Raw genomic sequence first — 13,971 nt, 5'->3', positions numbered from 1 at the left:
TATGCCAGTATTGTATGACAACTAGTGGAAATGATCTATAATGCTTTGGTGGTTCAGAGGCTATTACATATGCTCTGAACAATGATAATTTATATAGTGACAGTGATGATAATAATGTTTAATTGGTGCTATCATTGTATCAAGCATTGTGCTTTATATGTATCATCTCATTTAGTCCTTACAACAATTCCATGGAATCTGTAAATTATTTTCATGGCAGATGCTAAAGCATGAACTTCAGTTACAAAAATTCTCCAAGTTAAAATTAAGAACAAATACTAAAGAAGAACACTTTTTTCCTGAACAATTTGTGTCTGAAGACTTTCTTGTAGGTGGGATTGATGAATTTGACATTTCACAGTTACCCAAAAGAGCAATATTACAGGTTCGTATGAATTCATGTCTTAACTAGTTATTTTGATAATGTTTTCTTAAACAGTGGTTTTATGAACCTTGTATGAACGATGGAAATCATATTTTGAAGGAAAAAATATTTTTTACAACTACATTTGGGCTATCTCAGTTTTTGGAAGTCATCCATTTGGATGGCTGTAAATTGTTATAATAATCAAAAATGGAGAAATTAAAGAAATAGTAAATAAGAATGAAAAAAATGTATTTCTTTCCTTTCTTGTTCAAGAATATGTTGTCATTTAAGGTACAACAGATTTTGGATACTTCACTGCATACCTTTTAATCTCTAATCCCTAATCCTTTAACCTTAATGTTAAACCTACACTCTGGAATGTAAATGGGGCTTGTCATAATGCAACTTGCAGTTAGTTGAATATATTTATGCCTCTCATCTTTCTTCTTTAGATTGTGAGTTCATAAAAACAAGAATGATATAACTCATTGAATTGATCTCTGAAATATAAACCATAATTCCAACTGCTGGTTATATTCTGTCCTATTTTGATAAATATGTAATCCCTATTTTGTGGGACTACCTGATAAATGGTGGAAGAGTTGTAAAATATCACCTTACTCTGGTTGATGGCAAATTTACATTATAAAGTCCCATGTATTAAACCCATCTTTCTAAATGCAGAACTGAGCTCAAGTTATTTTGGGGAACAAGATGTATACCTGTATTTATATTTCATCTCGCACTTTATGTATAGCACAGAGTCAGAATGAGGACATTTTTGTCCACTGTTTTTTCTTTATAAATTACCTGTTCACATCTTCTTTGTGTTTAAATTGGAATTCCTATAATATTCTTACAGTTTATAAGAAAACCCTTTATTATATACTGGTAGTTTTCACCTTTTGTCTGGAACATATTTGAAATATTTTTCCGCTACACTTAATGTGCTGTGCTTGGTCACTCACTTGGGTCAGACTGCAGTCCCTGTGGACTGTAGCCCACCAGGCACCTCTGTCCATGGGGATTCTCCAGGCAAGAATACTGGAGTGGGTTGCCATGCCCTCCTCCAAGGATCTTCCCAATCCAGGGGTCAAACCCAGGTCTCCTGCACTGCAGACAGATGCTTTACCATCTGAGCCACCAGGGAAGCCCTTAATGCCTACACTTAATGCTTGCTTTCAGTTTTGCCTATGGAGTCTGACAAGAGAAAATTTAAAGCTTTATGTACCAAAATCCATTACTATTACCCTGATTATTTCTCTTTTTGTGTCATATTAATATGTCATTCTTAGCTATTGTTCTAAGCCAAATCAAACTACTTCCTACAATTACGTAGCTGTTTTTTCTTTGAACTCCTATATGTTAATTGCTAGTGTTTATTTACATTGTAAGCACCTGAATTTTCAATTCAGAAGAGGTGGCAAGAATACACAGAAGAACTGTACAAAGAAGATCTTCACGACCCAGATAATCACAATGGTGTGATCACTCACCTAGAGCCAGACATCCTGGAATGTGAAGTCAAGTGGGCCTTAGAAAGCATCACTACAAATAAAGCTAGTGGAGGTGATGGAATTCCAGTTGAGCTATTTCAAATCCTCAAAGGTGATACTGTGAAAGTGCTGCACTCGATATGTCAGCAAATTTGGAAAACTCAGCAGTGGCCACAGGACTGGAAAAGGTCAGTTTTCGTTCCAATCCCAAAGAAAGGCAATGCCAAAGAATGCTCAAACTACTGCACAATTGCACTCATCTCACATGCTAGTAAAGTAATGCTCAAAATTCTCCAAGCCAGGCTTCAGCAATACGTGAACCGTGAACTTCCAGATGTTCAAGCTGGTTTTAGAAAAGGCAGAGGAACCAGAGATCAAATTGCCAATATCTGCTGGATCATCGAAAAAGCAAGAGAGTTCCAGAAAACATCTATTTCTGCTTTATTGACTATGCCAAAGCCTTTGACTGTGTGGTTCACAATAAACTGTGGAAAATTCTGAAAGAGATGGGCATACCAGACCATCTGACCTGTCTCTTGAGAAACCTGTATGCAGGTCAAGAAGCAGCAGTTAGAACTGGACATGGAACAACAGACTGGTTCCAAATAGGCAAAGGAGTCCGTCAAGGCTGTATATTGTCACCCTGCTTATTTAACTTATATGCAGAGTACCTCATGAGAAATGCTGGGCTGGAAGAAACACAAGCTGGAATCAAGATTGCTGGGAGAAATATCAATAACCTCAGATATGCGGATGACACCACCCTTCTGGCAGAAAGTGAGGAAGAACTAAAGAGCCTCTTAATGAAAGTGAAAGAGGAGAGTGAAAAAGTTGGCTTAAAGCTCAACGTTCAGAAAACTAAGATCATGGCATCTGGTCCCATCACTTCATGGGAAATAGATGGGCAAACAGTGGAAACAGTGTCAGACTTTATTTTTGGGGGCTCCAAAATCACTGCTGATGGTGATTGCAGCCATGAAATTAAAAGATGCTTACTCCTTGGAAGGAAGGTTATGGCCAACCTAGATAGCATATTTAAAAGCAGAGACATTACTTTGCCAACAATAGTCCGTTTAGTCAAGGCTATGGTTTTTCCAGTGGTCATGTATGGATGTGAGTTGGATGGTGGAGAAAGCTGAGTGCTGAAGAATTGATGCTTTTGAACTGTGGTGTTGGAGAAGACTCTTGAGAGTCCCTTGGACTGCAAGAAGATCCAATCAATCCATCCTAAAGGAGATCAATCCTGGGTGTTCATTGGAAGGACTGATGTTGAAGCTGAAACTCCAATACTTTGGCCACCTAATGTGAAGAGTTGACTCATTAGAAAAGACCCTAATGCTGGGTAGGATTGGCGGCAGGAGGAGAAGGGGACGACAGAGGATGAGATGGTTGGATGGCATCACCGACTCGATGGACATGGGTTTGGGTAGACTCCGGGAGTTGGTGATGGACAGGGAGGCCTGGCGTGCTGCAGTTCATGGGGTCGCAAGGAGTCGGACACGACTGAGCGACTGAACTGAACTGAACTAAATTTTCAATTCATTTCATATTATGCCTTAAAATATTTTTTATCACTTTACATGTAATGTAAGAACCTAGCAAGTGTATGCTTTCATCTTCCCCTTCCTGTGCTTCATGCTATTATTTCCATGAACTTTATTTTTATGTATTTATAATCCCTACACTAGAGTTTATTTTTCCTTTAAACAGTCAATTATATTTTATCCAATGTGTATTTTTTTATTTAAATTAGTTTATTTTCTATTTTTTAACTTTACAATATTGTATTTGTTTTTCCCTACATTGACATGAATCCACCATGGGTGTACATGTTTTCCCCTTCCAGAGACCCCTCCCACCTCCCTCCCCATCCCATCCCTCCGGGTCATCCCGGTGCACCAGCCCTGAGCACCCTGTATCATGCGTTGAACCTGGACTGGCAATTCGTTTCACATATGATAATTTACATGCTTCCATGCCATTCTGCCATATCATCCCACCCTCATCCTCTCCCATAGAGTCCATAATACTGTTCTGTTTATCTGTGGCTCTTCCAATGTGTATTTTTAATGTTTAATAATCTCAAACAGGAAAGTTGCAAGTGCAATACAAAGTACTTTTTTATCTGAATGATTTGAGAGTAAGTTGCTGACATGATAATCTATCACCTCTAAATATTACTGGAGTTTTCACTACAAACAAGGGCATCCTCTTGAAGTCAGCCATCAAAATCCTTGGATCTAATGTGGGTATCCCCAGTTGTCCCAATAATGCAAAAGGATGCAGTCCAGAATCACACAAGAACAGCTGATTACCATGGCCATTCGTCTCCTTGAGTCTGCCTTTCTTTAATTTTCATTCCCTTGACATGAAGATCAGGACAATTTTATTGTAAAAGATCTCTTATTTTAACTTGTTCTGTTTTCTCTAGAATAGATTCAGGTTCTGAATTTTTATTAGAAATACCACAGACATCAGGCTGTGCTCTTCTTACTATATGGTACAGAATTTGGATTTGCCCAGGATTGGTCATTTCACAGGTGATTGCTTGTTTAAGGTGGTGTCTGCTTCTCCACTATTCAACTGCCCTCTTTGAAATGGATATGCATTTTGTGGGGAGGTACTTTACAATTATATAAATATTCCCATTCCTCATCAAACTTTCAGTTTATTTATATCCGTATGACTCGTGGTTTTCTATTTTATTCAATGAGATATAATCTGATACTATCACTATTTATTTGGGTGCTCAAATTCTTCCAGATTCAGAAGTAGGAGTCCTTTCAAGTTGCCTTCTATGTCCCTTTGACATGTAACTATCATCCTCTGAGCACTTCCCTACTTTATAGCACAGCATGATATCACCAGATAGTTGGTACCAAAATCAGATTGACTATATGCAGCCGAAGATGGAGAAGCTCTATACAGTCAGCAAAAACAAGACCTGGAGCTGACTGTGGCTCAGATCCTGAGCTCCTTACTGCAAAATTCAGACTTGAATTGAAGGAAGTAGAGAAAATCACTAGGCCATTCAGGTATGACCTAAATCAAATCCTTTATGCTTATATAGTAGAAGTAACAAATAGATTCAAGAGATTAGATCTGATAGAGTGCCTGAAGAACTGTGGAACGGAGGTTCATAACATTGAACAGGAGGTGGTGACCAAAACGATCCCAGAGAAAAAGAAATGCAAGAAGGCAAAATGGTTGTCTGAGGAGGCCTTGCAAATAAAAGAAGAGAAGCTAAAGGCAAAGATACACCCAAGTAAATGCAGAGTTCCAAAGAATAGCAAGGAGAGATAAGAAAGCCTTCTAAAGCCTCTATTTTCAAAAAATAGAGGAAAACAATAGAATGGAAAGGCTAGAGATTTCTTCAAGAAAATTAGAGACGCCAAGGTAGATTTTCATGCAAAGATGGGCACAATATAGGAAAGAAATAGCAATAACCTAACAGAAGCAGAAGAGATTAAGAAGAGGTGGCAAGAATACACAGAAGATCTGTACAAAAAAGTCTTAATGACCCGGCTAACCACGATGGTGGTTATCCTGGAGTGTGAAGTCAAGCGGGCGTTAGGAAGCATTACTAGGCACAAAGCTAGTAGAGGTGATGCAATTCCAGCTGAGCTATTTCAAATTCTAATAGATGAATCTGTTAAAGTGCTGCACTCAGTATGCCAGCAAATTTGGAAAACTCAGCAATGGCCTGGAAAATATCAGTTTTCATTGCAATCCCAAAGACAGGCAATGCCAAAAAATGCTCAAAGTGAAAATGAAAGTCACTCAGCCGTGTCCAACTCTCTGTGACCCCACGGACTTCCATGGAATTCGCCATGCCAGAATACTGGATTGAGTAGCCTTTACCTTCTCCAGGAGATCTTTGCAACCCAGGGATCGAACCCAGGTCGCCCACATTGCAGACAGATTCTTTACAGCTGAGCCACAAGGGAAGCCCAAGAATGTTCAAACTATCATTCAACTGTGCTTATTTCACATGCTAGCAAGGTAATGCTCAAAATCCTTCAAGCTAGGCTTCAAGAGTACATAAACTGAGAACTTCCAGGTGTGCAAGCTGGATTTAGAAAAGGCAGAGGAACTGGAGATCAAATTGCCAACATCTGCTGGATCACAGAAGAAGCAAGGGAATTTCAAAAAACATCTACTTCTGCTTCATTGACTATGCTAAAGCCTTTGACTGTGTGGATCACAACAAACTGTGGAAAATTCTTAAAGAGATGGGAATACCAGACCACCTGACCTGCCTCTTGAGAAACCTGTATGCAGGTCAGGAAGCAACAGTTGGAACTGGACATGGAACAACAAACTGGTTCCAAAAAGGAAAAGGGGTACATCAAGGCTGTATATTGTCACCCTGCTTATTTAACTTATATGCAGAGTACATCATGAGAAATTCTGGGCTGGAGGAAACACAAGCTGGAATCAAGATTGCCGGGAGAAATATCAATAACCTCATATATGCAGATGACAACACCCTTATGGCAGAAAGTAAAGAGGAACTAAAAAGCCTCTTGATGAAAGTGAAAGAGGAGAGTAAAAAAGTTGGCTTAAAGCTCAACATTCAGAAAACTAAGATCATGGCATCTGGTCCCATCACTTCATGGGAAATAGATGGGGAAACAGTGGAAACAGTGTCAGACTTTATTTTTTTGGGCTCCAAGATCACTGCAGGTGGTGACAGCAGCCATGAAATTAAAAGACACTTACTCCTTGGAAGGAAAGTTATGACCAACCTAGATAGCATATTAAAAAGCAGAGACATTACTTTGCCAACAAAGGTCCATCTAGTCAAGACTATGGTTATTCCAGTAGTCATGTATGGATGTGAGAGTTGGAATGTGAAGAAAGCTGAGCGCCAAAGAATTCATGCTTTTGAACTGTGGTGTTGGAGAAGACTCTTAGAGTCCCTTGGACTGCAAGGAGATCCAACCAGTCGATCCTGAAGGAGATCAGTCCTGGTTGTTCATTGGAAGGACTGATGTTGAAGCTGAGGCTCCAACCCTTTGGCCACCTCATGAGAAGAGTTGACTCATTGGAAAAGCCTGATGCTGGGAAGGATTGGGGGCAGGAGGAGAAGGGGACAACAGAGGATGAGACAGCTCGATGGCATCACCGACTCGATGGGTAAACTCTGGGAGTTGGTGATGGACAGGGAGGCCTGGCGTGCTGCAATTCATGGGGTCGCAAGAGTCGGACACGACTGAGCGACTAAACTTAACTGAACTGAAGTGTTCTGTGACATGCCTCTACTCTGATTTGTCTCAACTTGTAAATTTCCCAGTCTGGTATGAGCTAGAGTTGTACTGTTTACAGATTCCTGGTAGATGCTTTGTCCCCAGGAGTGGTTTTCTTGTTCAGCCTCAAGGCATGTCCCCTGCACAGACACACTGTTTAAAATGCAGTCAAAGAGGCAAGGATCCCTAAGCAGACTTTTTGAGCCCTCTTTTCTGTGTAACTTCCACTTTGGCAGCACTTTGCCAATAAATTCCAGCAACCTCCAGAACCCCATTATCTACTTCCTTGACTTAGTGAGCCTGCCTGGCACTCTTTCTCTCACAAGCCACCAATAAGTACTTCCATGCAGAAAGCCTGGGCGATCATGGTTTTCTGAACCTGAATGGTATTTAACTTCAGTTGCTCCAAACAGTGCCCATGTCTCCTTCCATGGGTCTTTTCCTTCCATTTCTTACAGAAATGGAAGCTCTTATTTATGGACTAAATATTTGTGTCCCCCCTTCTCCCCATTCCTATGCTAAAGCCCTCACTTCCATGTGACTGTATTTGGAGACAGGGCCTGTGAAGAGATGATTAGGCTTAAATGAGGTCATACAGTTGGGATCCTAACCCAATAGGGTAGTTGCCTGTATAAAAAGGGGCAGAGACACCAGAGCTCTCTGTCCTCCACGTGAGTACATAGCAAGAAGACAGAGAAGAGAGAGCTCCCACCAGGAGCCAAATTGGACAGACACTTGATCTTGGACTTCCCACCCTCCAGAACTATGAGAAATACACTTTTGTTATTTAAGCCACCTAATTTATTGTGTTTTGTTATGGCACCCTGAACAGACTGTTACCACTGTTCAGTTTTTCATGCTAAATACCCTCCTTCATTGTCCTTCACCTTCACTTTCCATCCTTCTTCACTGAATAACTATATGCCACCAGGTAGGAACTCCTTCAGCTTACTTTCTGACCCCTTTCCTCAATTCTGTTTCCCTAATCTTTGTACTCTCTTTTCAAAGGTACCATCCATACCCATCTTTGCTTCCTTTTCTGTTCTAATGGCATTTTGTGTATATAATATAGAATATTTATATCAGATACCTTTCTTTAAATTCTGCCATAGGTAGTGATGCAAGCTATTTTCAGGCCATTATTAATGTCAGTTTTGAGTCCATGAGAAGTTGACAGAAAGTGGCATAATTAACTTCAAACACAAGACAGTTTCTCAACATAGTTTTGTTGCCTGTTAATCAAGTCATTCAATGGCACACATATATGAAATTATTCCTGGATGTCTAGGAGTATGTCTTATTCATTTTATATTCTCTGATTTACAAGCATACAGAATATTTTAAAATATTTAATCAAGTGAATGAATATGTCATTTAAGAAATTAGACTATGCTGCTCCAATTCAAGGTTAAAAAGGTAGTACAGATCTAGAATGAAAGGATCATGGTTTTCCTTAGGCTATTTCTTGTGCTTGTGACAGTCAACAATTATTGATGGTTAGACATAAAAAGTAAGTTTTCGATAATTAAAAAAATTCTAGTGCTGATGGAAACAGAAGAGAAAAAGGATAAGGTTCTGAACTATCTTTAGGCCTCAAGAACACAGTGCCTTTCTTTTTATGGGCCTCCATATAGGTGACTTACAGAGAGCATACAAACATTTAAGTCCTTAGTTTCAGAAGCTGACTGGATGCAAACACTGTGCTTCACAGTAGCTATTTTAGGCACAACACTCGGGGTCTAGTAATTCTCTAAGGTACCAGGTCATCCTGTCTTCACCTACCAATACAGGAAAACATGACTGATGGTGGGGCTTAAAGAAACAAGGACTTGTTTTTTCTTTATAACAGAAGAAGGCAATTTGGAGCTGCTTCTCCACAATGCCAATAAAAATGGAATTCTTCTATTTTTTCACTTCACAACCCTTAGTATCCTCTTGGTTATTGTCTCATGGTTGCAATATGGCTTCTCCTCTTTCAACCTCATATTCACTTACCAGCCCAGAAGAAGGGGGAATATCACAGTGGTGAGAGGCAATAGGTCGTCTATCTTCGATTATTAGGAAAGCCAAAGTTTCCCTAAGACTTCACAGTCAAGACTTCCAGTGATGTGCCTTAGATTAGAACTTTGCCACTAAGCCACATCTAACTGCAAGACTGCCATGGAACTGTGAGTGGGGGCTTGGGTGAGATAACAGGTAGTCAGTCTCATTGAAGGTGGATCTAAACTGCCATTCATCATTCAGTATTTAAAAGGGCCTTCCTCTTTGTCAGAAAAAAAAATGTGTTGGTTTTAGTGAAAAGCAAAACAAAAATTACAACAAATAAGAAACAAGAAGATATAGTGGCTGCGAAGGAGCCACTTCCACCTTCCAGTTCTGTTGTTGTTCAGTCATTAATTCATGTCTGACTCTTCGTGACCTCATGGACTGCAGCCCTTCAGCCTTCTCCCTCCTTCACTCTCTCTAATAGTTTGCTCAGATCCATATCCATTGAGACGATAATGCTATCTAACCATCTCTTCCTCTGCCATCCTCTTTTCCTGTTGCTTTCAATCTTTCCCAGCATCAGGATCTTTTCCAGTGAGTCAGCTCTTTGTATCAGGTGGCCAGAGTAATGGAGCTTCAGCTTCAGCATCAGTCATTTCAATGAATATTCAGGATGGATTTCCTTTAGGATTGACTGGTTTGATCTCTTTGAAGCCCAAGGGACTGTCAAGAGTCTTCTCCAGCACCACAATTCAAAAGCATCAATTCTTTGGTGCTCAGCCTTCTTTATGGTCCAACTCTCATATCTGTTCATGACTACTGGAGAAACCATAACTTTGACTATATGGACCTTTGTTGGCAAAGTGATGTCTCTTTGTTATAGCTTTCCTTCCGGTTCAGAGAAACTAAAAATGCCAACTAATAAAGAACCACAGAACCCAGGAGCCAATAAACCATTTTTTAATGTGATCCAGGCCTTAACAGAAACTTGTACATGGAAACCTCAGCAGTTATGATGGAGATATGAGCTTGCATGTTTTCTCATAAGAAGTCTTTTCGTTTGATAATATAGTAATTAGAAGTCCAGCTACTCACTAGTGATATGACTGTTGGTAGTTTCAACCCTCTTGGCCCTTGCTCATCACCCCAACAAAACTAAACTTACAGAGAAGAATTTATGTTGAATTAATTGACATTTGGATTCACTTCTATCAGGATATGGGAAACATGTAAAATTATTGGGGATGTTGCTGAGGACAATGAAAATCATTGCCAGTTTCTGCATTTTAAATATTGCTTTGTGACATCATGTCATGGGTAATGATCAAGCTTCCTGTCCCTCCTTCTATTCCAATTCCCACCCTGCCTCTGTCTGGACTGATATTGAGTCCTTTGGGGATAGATTTATAGAGTCTGCCAGAATAGTCAAACCATAGCATGATCTCGAAAAGAACAGATTTTTATACTGAGATTTTACCTTTTTCAGGAGGGACAGCTGAGGAACTAAGAAGTTAAATGACATTCCCAAAGCCAGACAGCTATGAAACTAAGACCAGCACTTGTTTTTCCTGACTACTTGGCTAAAATTATAGCCTCTATATCACTCTGGTTTTTCCTCTTAGAGAATTCTAAGTAAAAAGAATGTATATATATATATATGTGTGTGTGCAAATATATATGTATGTATGTATACACACACACACACATATGAATGTGCTATTCATATATATGTAAAATAATAATTTATAATAAGTATGCATGCCAAGTCGCTTTAGTTGTGTCTGACTCTGCAACCCTATGGACTGTAGCCCCCCAGGCTCCTCTGTCCATGGGATTCTTCAGGCGAGAATACTGGAGTGGGTTGCCATGCCCTCCTCCAGGGAGTCTTCCCAACCCAGGGATGGAACCTGTGTCTCTTATGTCTCCTGCGCAGGCAGGTGGGTTCTTTACCACTAGTGCCACCTGGGAAGCCTCATAATATGTATACATATGAGTAAAATAATCATGAAACAAAAAACAATAATTAAGAGCCATTATATATCTGTATAGTTGTACTACTTTTAAAAAATTAAAGAGTAACTTTTAAAATTTACTAAATCTTGACATGACACTAAAGCACAGCATTATTTTTGGAGACATTCTCAAATTTTCCCCAGTCAAATAAGTTGTCAAGGAGATCCATTAAAATGTACAGGTAATAAAAGAGTAAACTTAGAGTGTAAAACTGGAAATTAATGATTCTAACACTCATGTCTTGAAGAGTTGGGTTTATTAAGCCTATTAATGCAATAAATTTTCAGAGCTAATTTTTTTAATCATAGTTTTAAAATGACATTTAATTTGGTAACTTCTCTGGTCAATTAATTCTCGGGGACTTAAACAATGTAATATGAGTTGGATCTAAACTTTATTTAAAGTTTTTGGAAGTGTTAGTTTTTAAAAGAGATTTATATATTTAGACTGCCTAATTAGAACTGGACATGGAACAACAGACTGGTTCCAAATAGGAAAAGGAGTACGTCAAGGCTGTATACTGTCACCCTGCTTATTTAACTTATATGCAGAGTACATCATGAGAAACACTGGGCTGGAAGAAACACAAGCTGGAATCAAGATTGCCGGGAGAAATATCAATAACCTCAGATATGCGGATGACACCACCCTTATGGCAGAAAGTGAAGACGAACTAAAGAGCCTCTTGATAAAAGTGAAAGAGGAGAGTGAAAAAGTTGGCTTAAAGCTCAATGTTCAGAAAACTAAGATCATGGCATCTGGTCCCATCACTTCATGGGAAATAGACGGGGAAACAGTGGAAACAGTGTCAGACTTTATTTTTTTGGGCTCCAAAATCACTGCTGATGGTGATTGCAGCCATGAAATTAAAAGACGCTTACTCCTTGGAAGGAAGGTTATGGCCAACCTAGATAGCATATTTAAAAGCAGAGACATTACTTTGCCAACAAAAGTCCATCTAGTCAAGGCTATGGTTTTTCCAGTGGTCATGTATGGATGTGAGAGCTGGACGGTGAAGAAAGCTGAGCACCGCAGAATTGATGCTTTTGAACTGTGGTGTTGGAGAAGACTCTTGAGAGTCCCTTGGACTGCAAGGAGATCCAATCAATCCATCCTAAAAGAGATCAATCCTGGGTGTTCATTGGAAGGACTGATGTTGAAGGTGAAACTCCAATACTTTGGCCACCTCACACGAAGAGTTGACTCATTGAAAAAGACCCTAATGCTGGGTAGGATTGAGGGCAGGAGGAGAAGGGGATGACAGAGGATGAGATGGTTGGATGGCATCACCAACTCGATGGACATGGGTTTGGGTAGACCCCGGGAGTTGGTGATGGACAGAGAGGCCTGGCGTGCTGCAGTTCATGGGGTCGCAAAGAGTCGGACACGACTGAGCGACTGAACTGAACTGAATGTTTTGAAGGAATAATTTCAAACAGCACCCAGTTTCAATTATTAGGATACAATTTGAACTTCACTTGGAAAAGTGTAGTCTTGCTTTTTATGTTCAGTTGCATCAACTTATCGGAGAAGGCAATGGCACCCCACTCCAGTACTCTTGCCTTGAAAATCCCATGGACGGAGGAGCCTGATTGGCTACAGTCCATGGAGTCGCTAAGAGCTGGACTCGACTGCGCAGCTTCACTTTCACTTTTCACTTTTATGCATTGGAGAAGGAAATGACAACCCACTCCAGTGTTCTTGCCTGGAGAATCCCAGGGACAGGGGAGCCTGGTGGGCTGCCGTCTATGGGGTCGCGCAGAGTCGGACACGACTAAAGCGACTTAGCAGCAGCAGCAGCATCAACTTATGAAAACAAGTCAGGTGCTGTTTCACTATCATTTTCCTTAGTATCATTTATCCATTATGAAAGGCTGCTTTGTTAGCAGATGGTAGAGCTCATACAATATCAGTCAAACTCAGAGCTAGTTGAGAGGGTTGGCAAAGATTATTTTCCATGAAAATGCAAGGTTTTTTGTATGTGTGTAGTTTGGCAAGCAGTACAGAAAAAAACCTTCTATGTTGATGAATTTGGAAAGTCTAAATAATCTAGTTAAGTAATGCAGTTGTCTTAAGATGAACGAGGGCTTGATTAGCTTAATAATATAAGTAGTATTTTAGGGCTGTCTTTCATCTTAAACACCTATAACTTTCTGTTTGTAAAAGATAATAGTATGTGGACTTGCAAAAATTTACAAAATCACCTTCAGATTTTATAGTGACTCATCTCACTTGGGGGATTAAAAAAAAACTGGATAACTGTTAAAACTTGTACCATGTTGCAGGAGGAAAACCAGATGGTTCATGCCATCTGGTTAAATTACATTAGATTAAATTACTTGGGATTCTAAAACAAAAGAGTATTCTCAATGGCTTTTGAGTCCATATTTTCATAACCTCAGGGGTCAGTCTGACCTCAATTCACCAAAGCAGAGTGGTTCCAGTTTTCTTAGGAAAGTATTGTGTGAACTTCACATAAGGGAAGCTTCCAAAACTACACTGCTCCATCAAAGAACTATGTGTACGTTGGCTCAGTTTGTGGTGTGGATAAAAAAGCAAATGAATCCAAACATCTAAAAATTGTTTTAGGATCAGTTTATTTTTGGCACAAGATTGCTCTCCCCATAGACCTGACTTTTATTGCTTTAGCCCTAATCAGTAATGCTAAGTCAAGAAGTTTACAAATGATTACTTAATCTAAAATCAATCCCTGTTCTTTTCCTTCATAGCACTTCTCACTGTAATTAGTATTAATATTAATTTTTAACAGTGTTCTTATTTTTTGTCTGTCTCTCCCACTACATTACATGCTTTTGGGGTACTGGGATTACATCTGTTTTGATTACTTCTGTTGACCTAA

At 39.6% G+C, this 13,971-nt stretch overlaps 1 protein-coding gene across 22 annotated transcripts in view; it reads left to right on the top strand.

Moving 5' to 3' along the window:
- FBXL13 (F-box and leucine rich repeat protein 13) overlaps positions 1-13,971 on the top strand; it is a 215,269-nt gene that overhangs the window by 35,115 nt on the left and 166,183 nt on the right. For all 22 annotated transcript variants that reach the window (XR_014067184.1, XR_014067183.1, XR_014067182.1 and 19 more), the window contains one exon: positions 221-385. Coding sequence is in view for 19 of the 22 variants with exons in the window: in XM_081535697.1 (XP_081391823.1) it covers positions 221-385 (165 nt within the window). In the remaining 3 variants the exon portion in view is untranslated. The remainder of the gene's footprint in view (positions 1-220; positions 386-13,971) is intronic.

This window comes from Giraffa tippelskirchi, chromosome 10, assembly GCF_054371585.1.
Source record: "Giraffa tippelskirchi isolate mGirTip1 chromosome 10, T2T-mGirTip1v1.2.pri, whole genome shotgun sequence".
Classification (NCBI taxonomy): domain Eukaryota; kingdom Metazoa; phylum Chordata; class Mammalia; order Artiodactyla; family Giraffidae; genus Giraffa; species Giraffa tippelskirchi.
The sequence above is the reverse complement of the archived record's forward strand: the minus strand, read 5'-3'. Positions and strand labels throughout refer to the sequence as shown.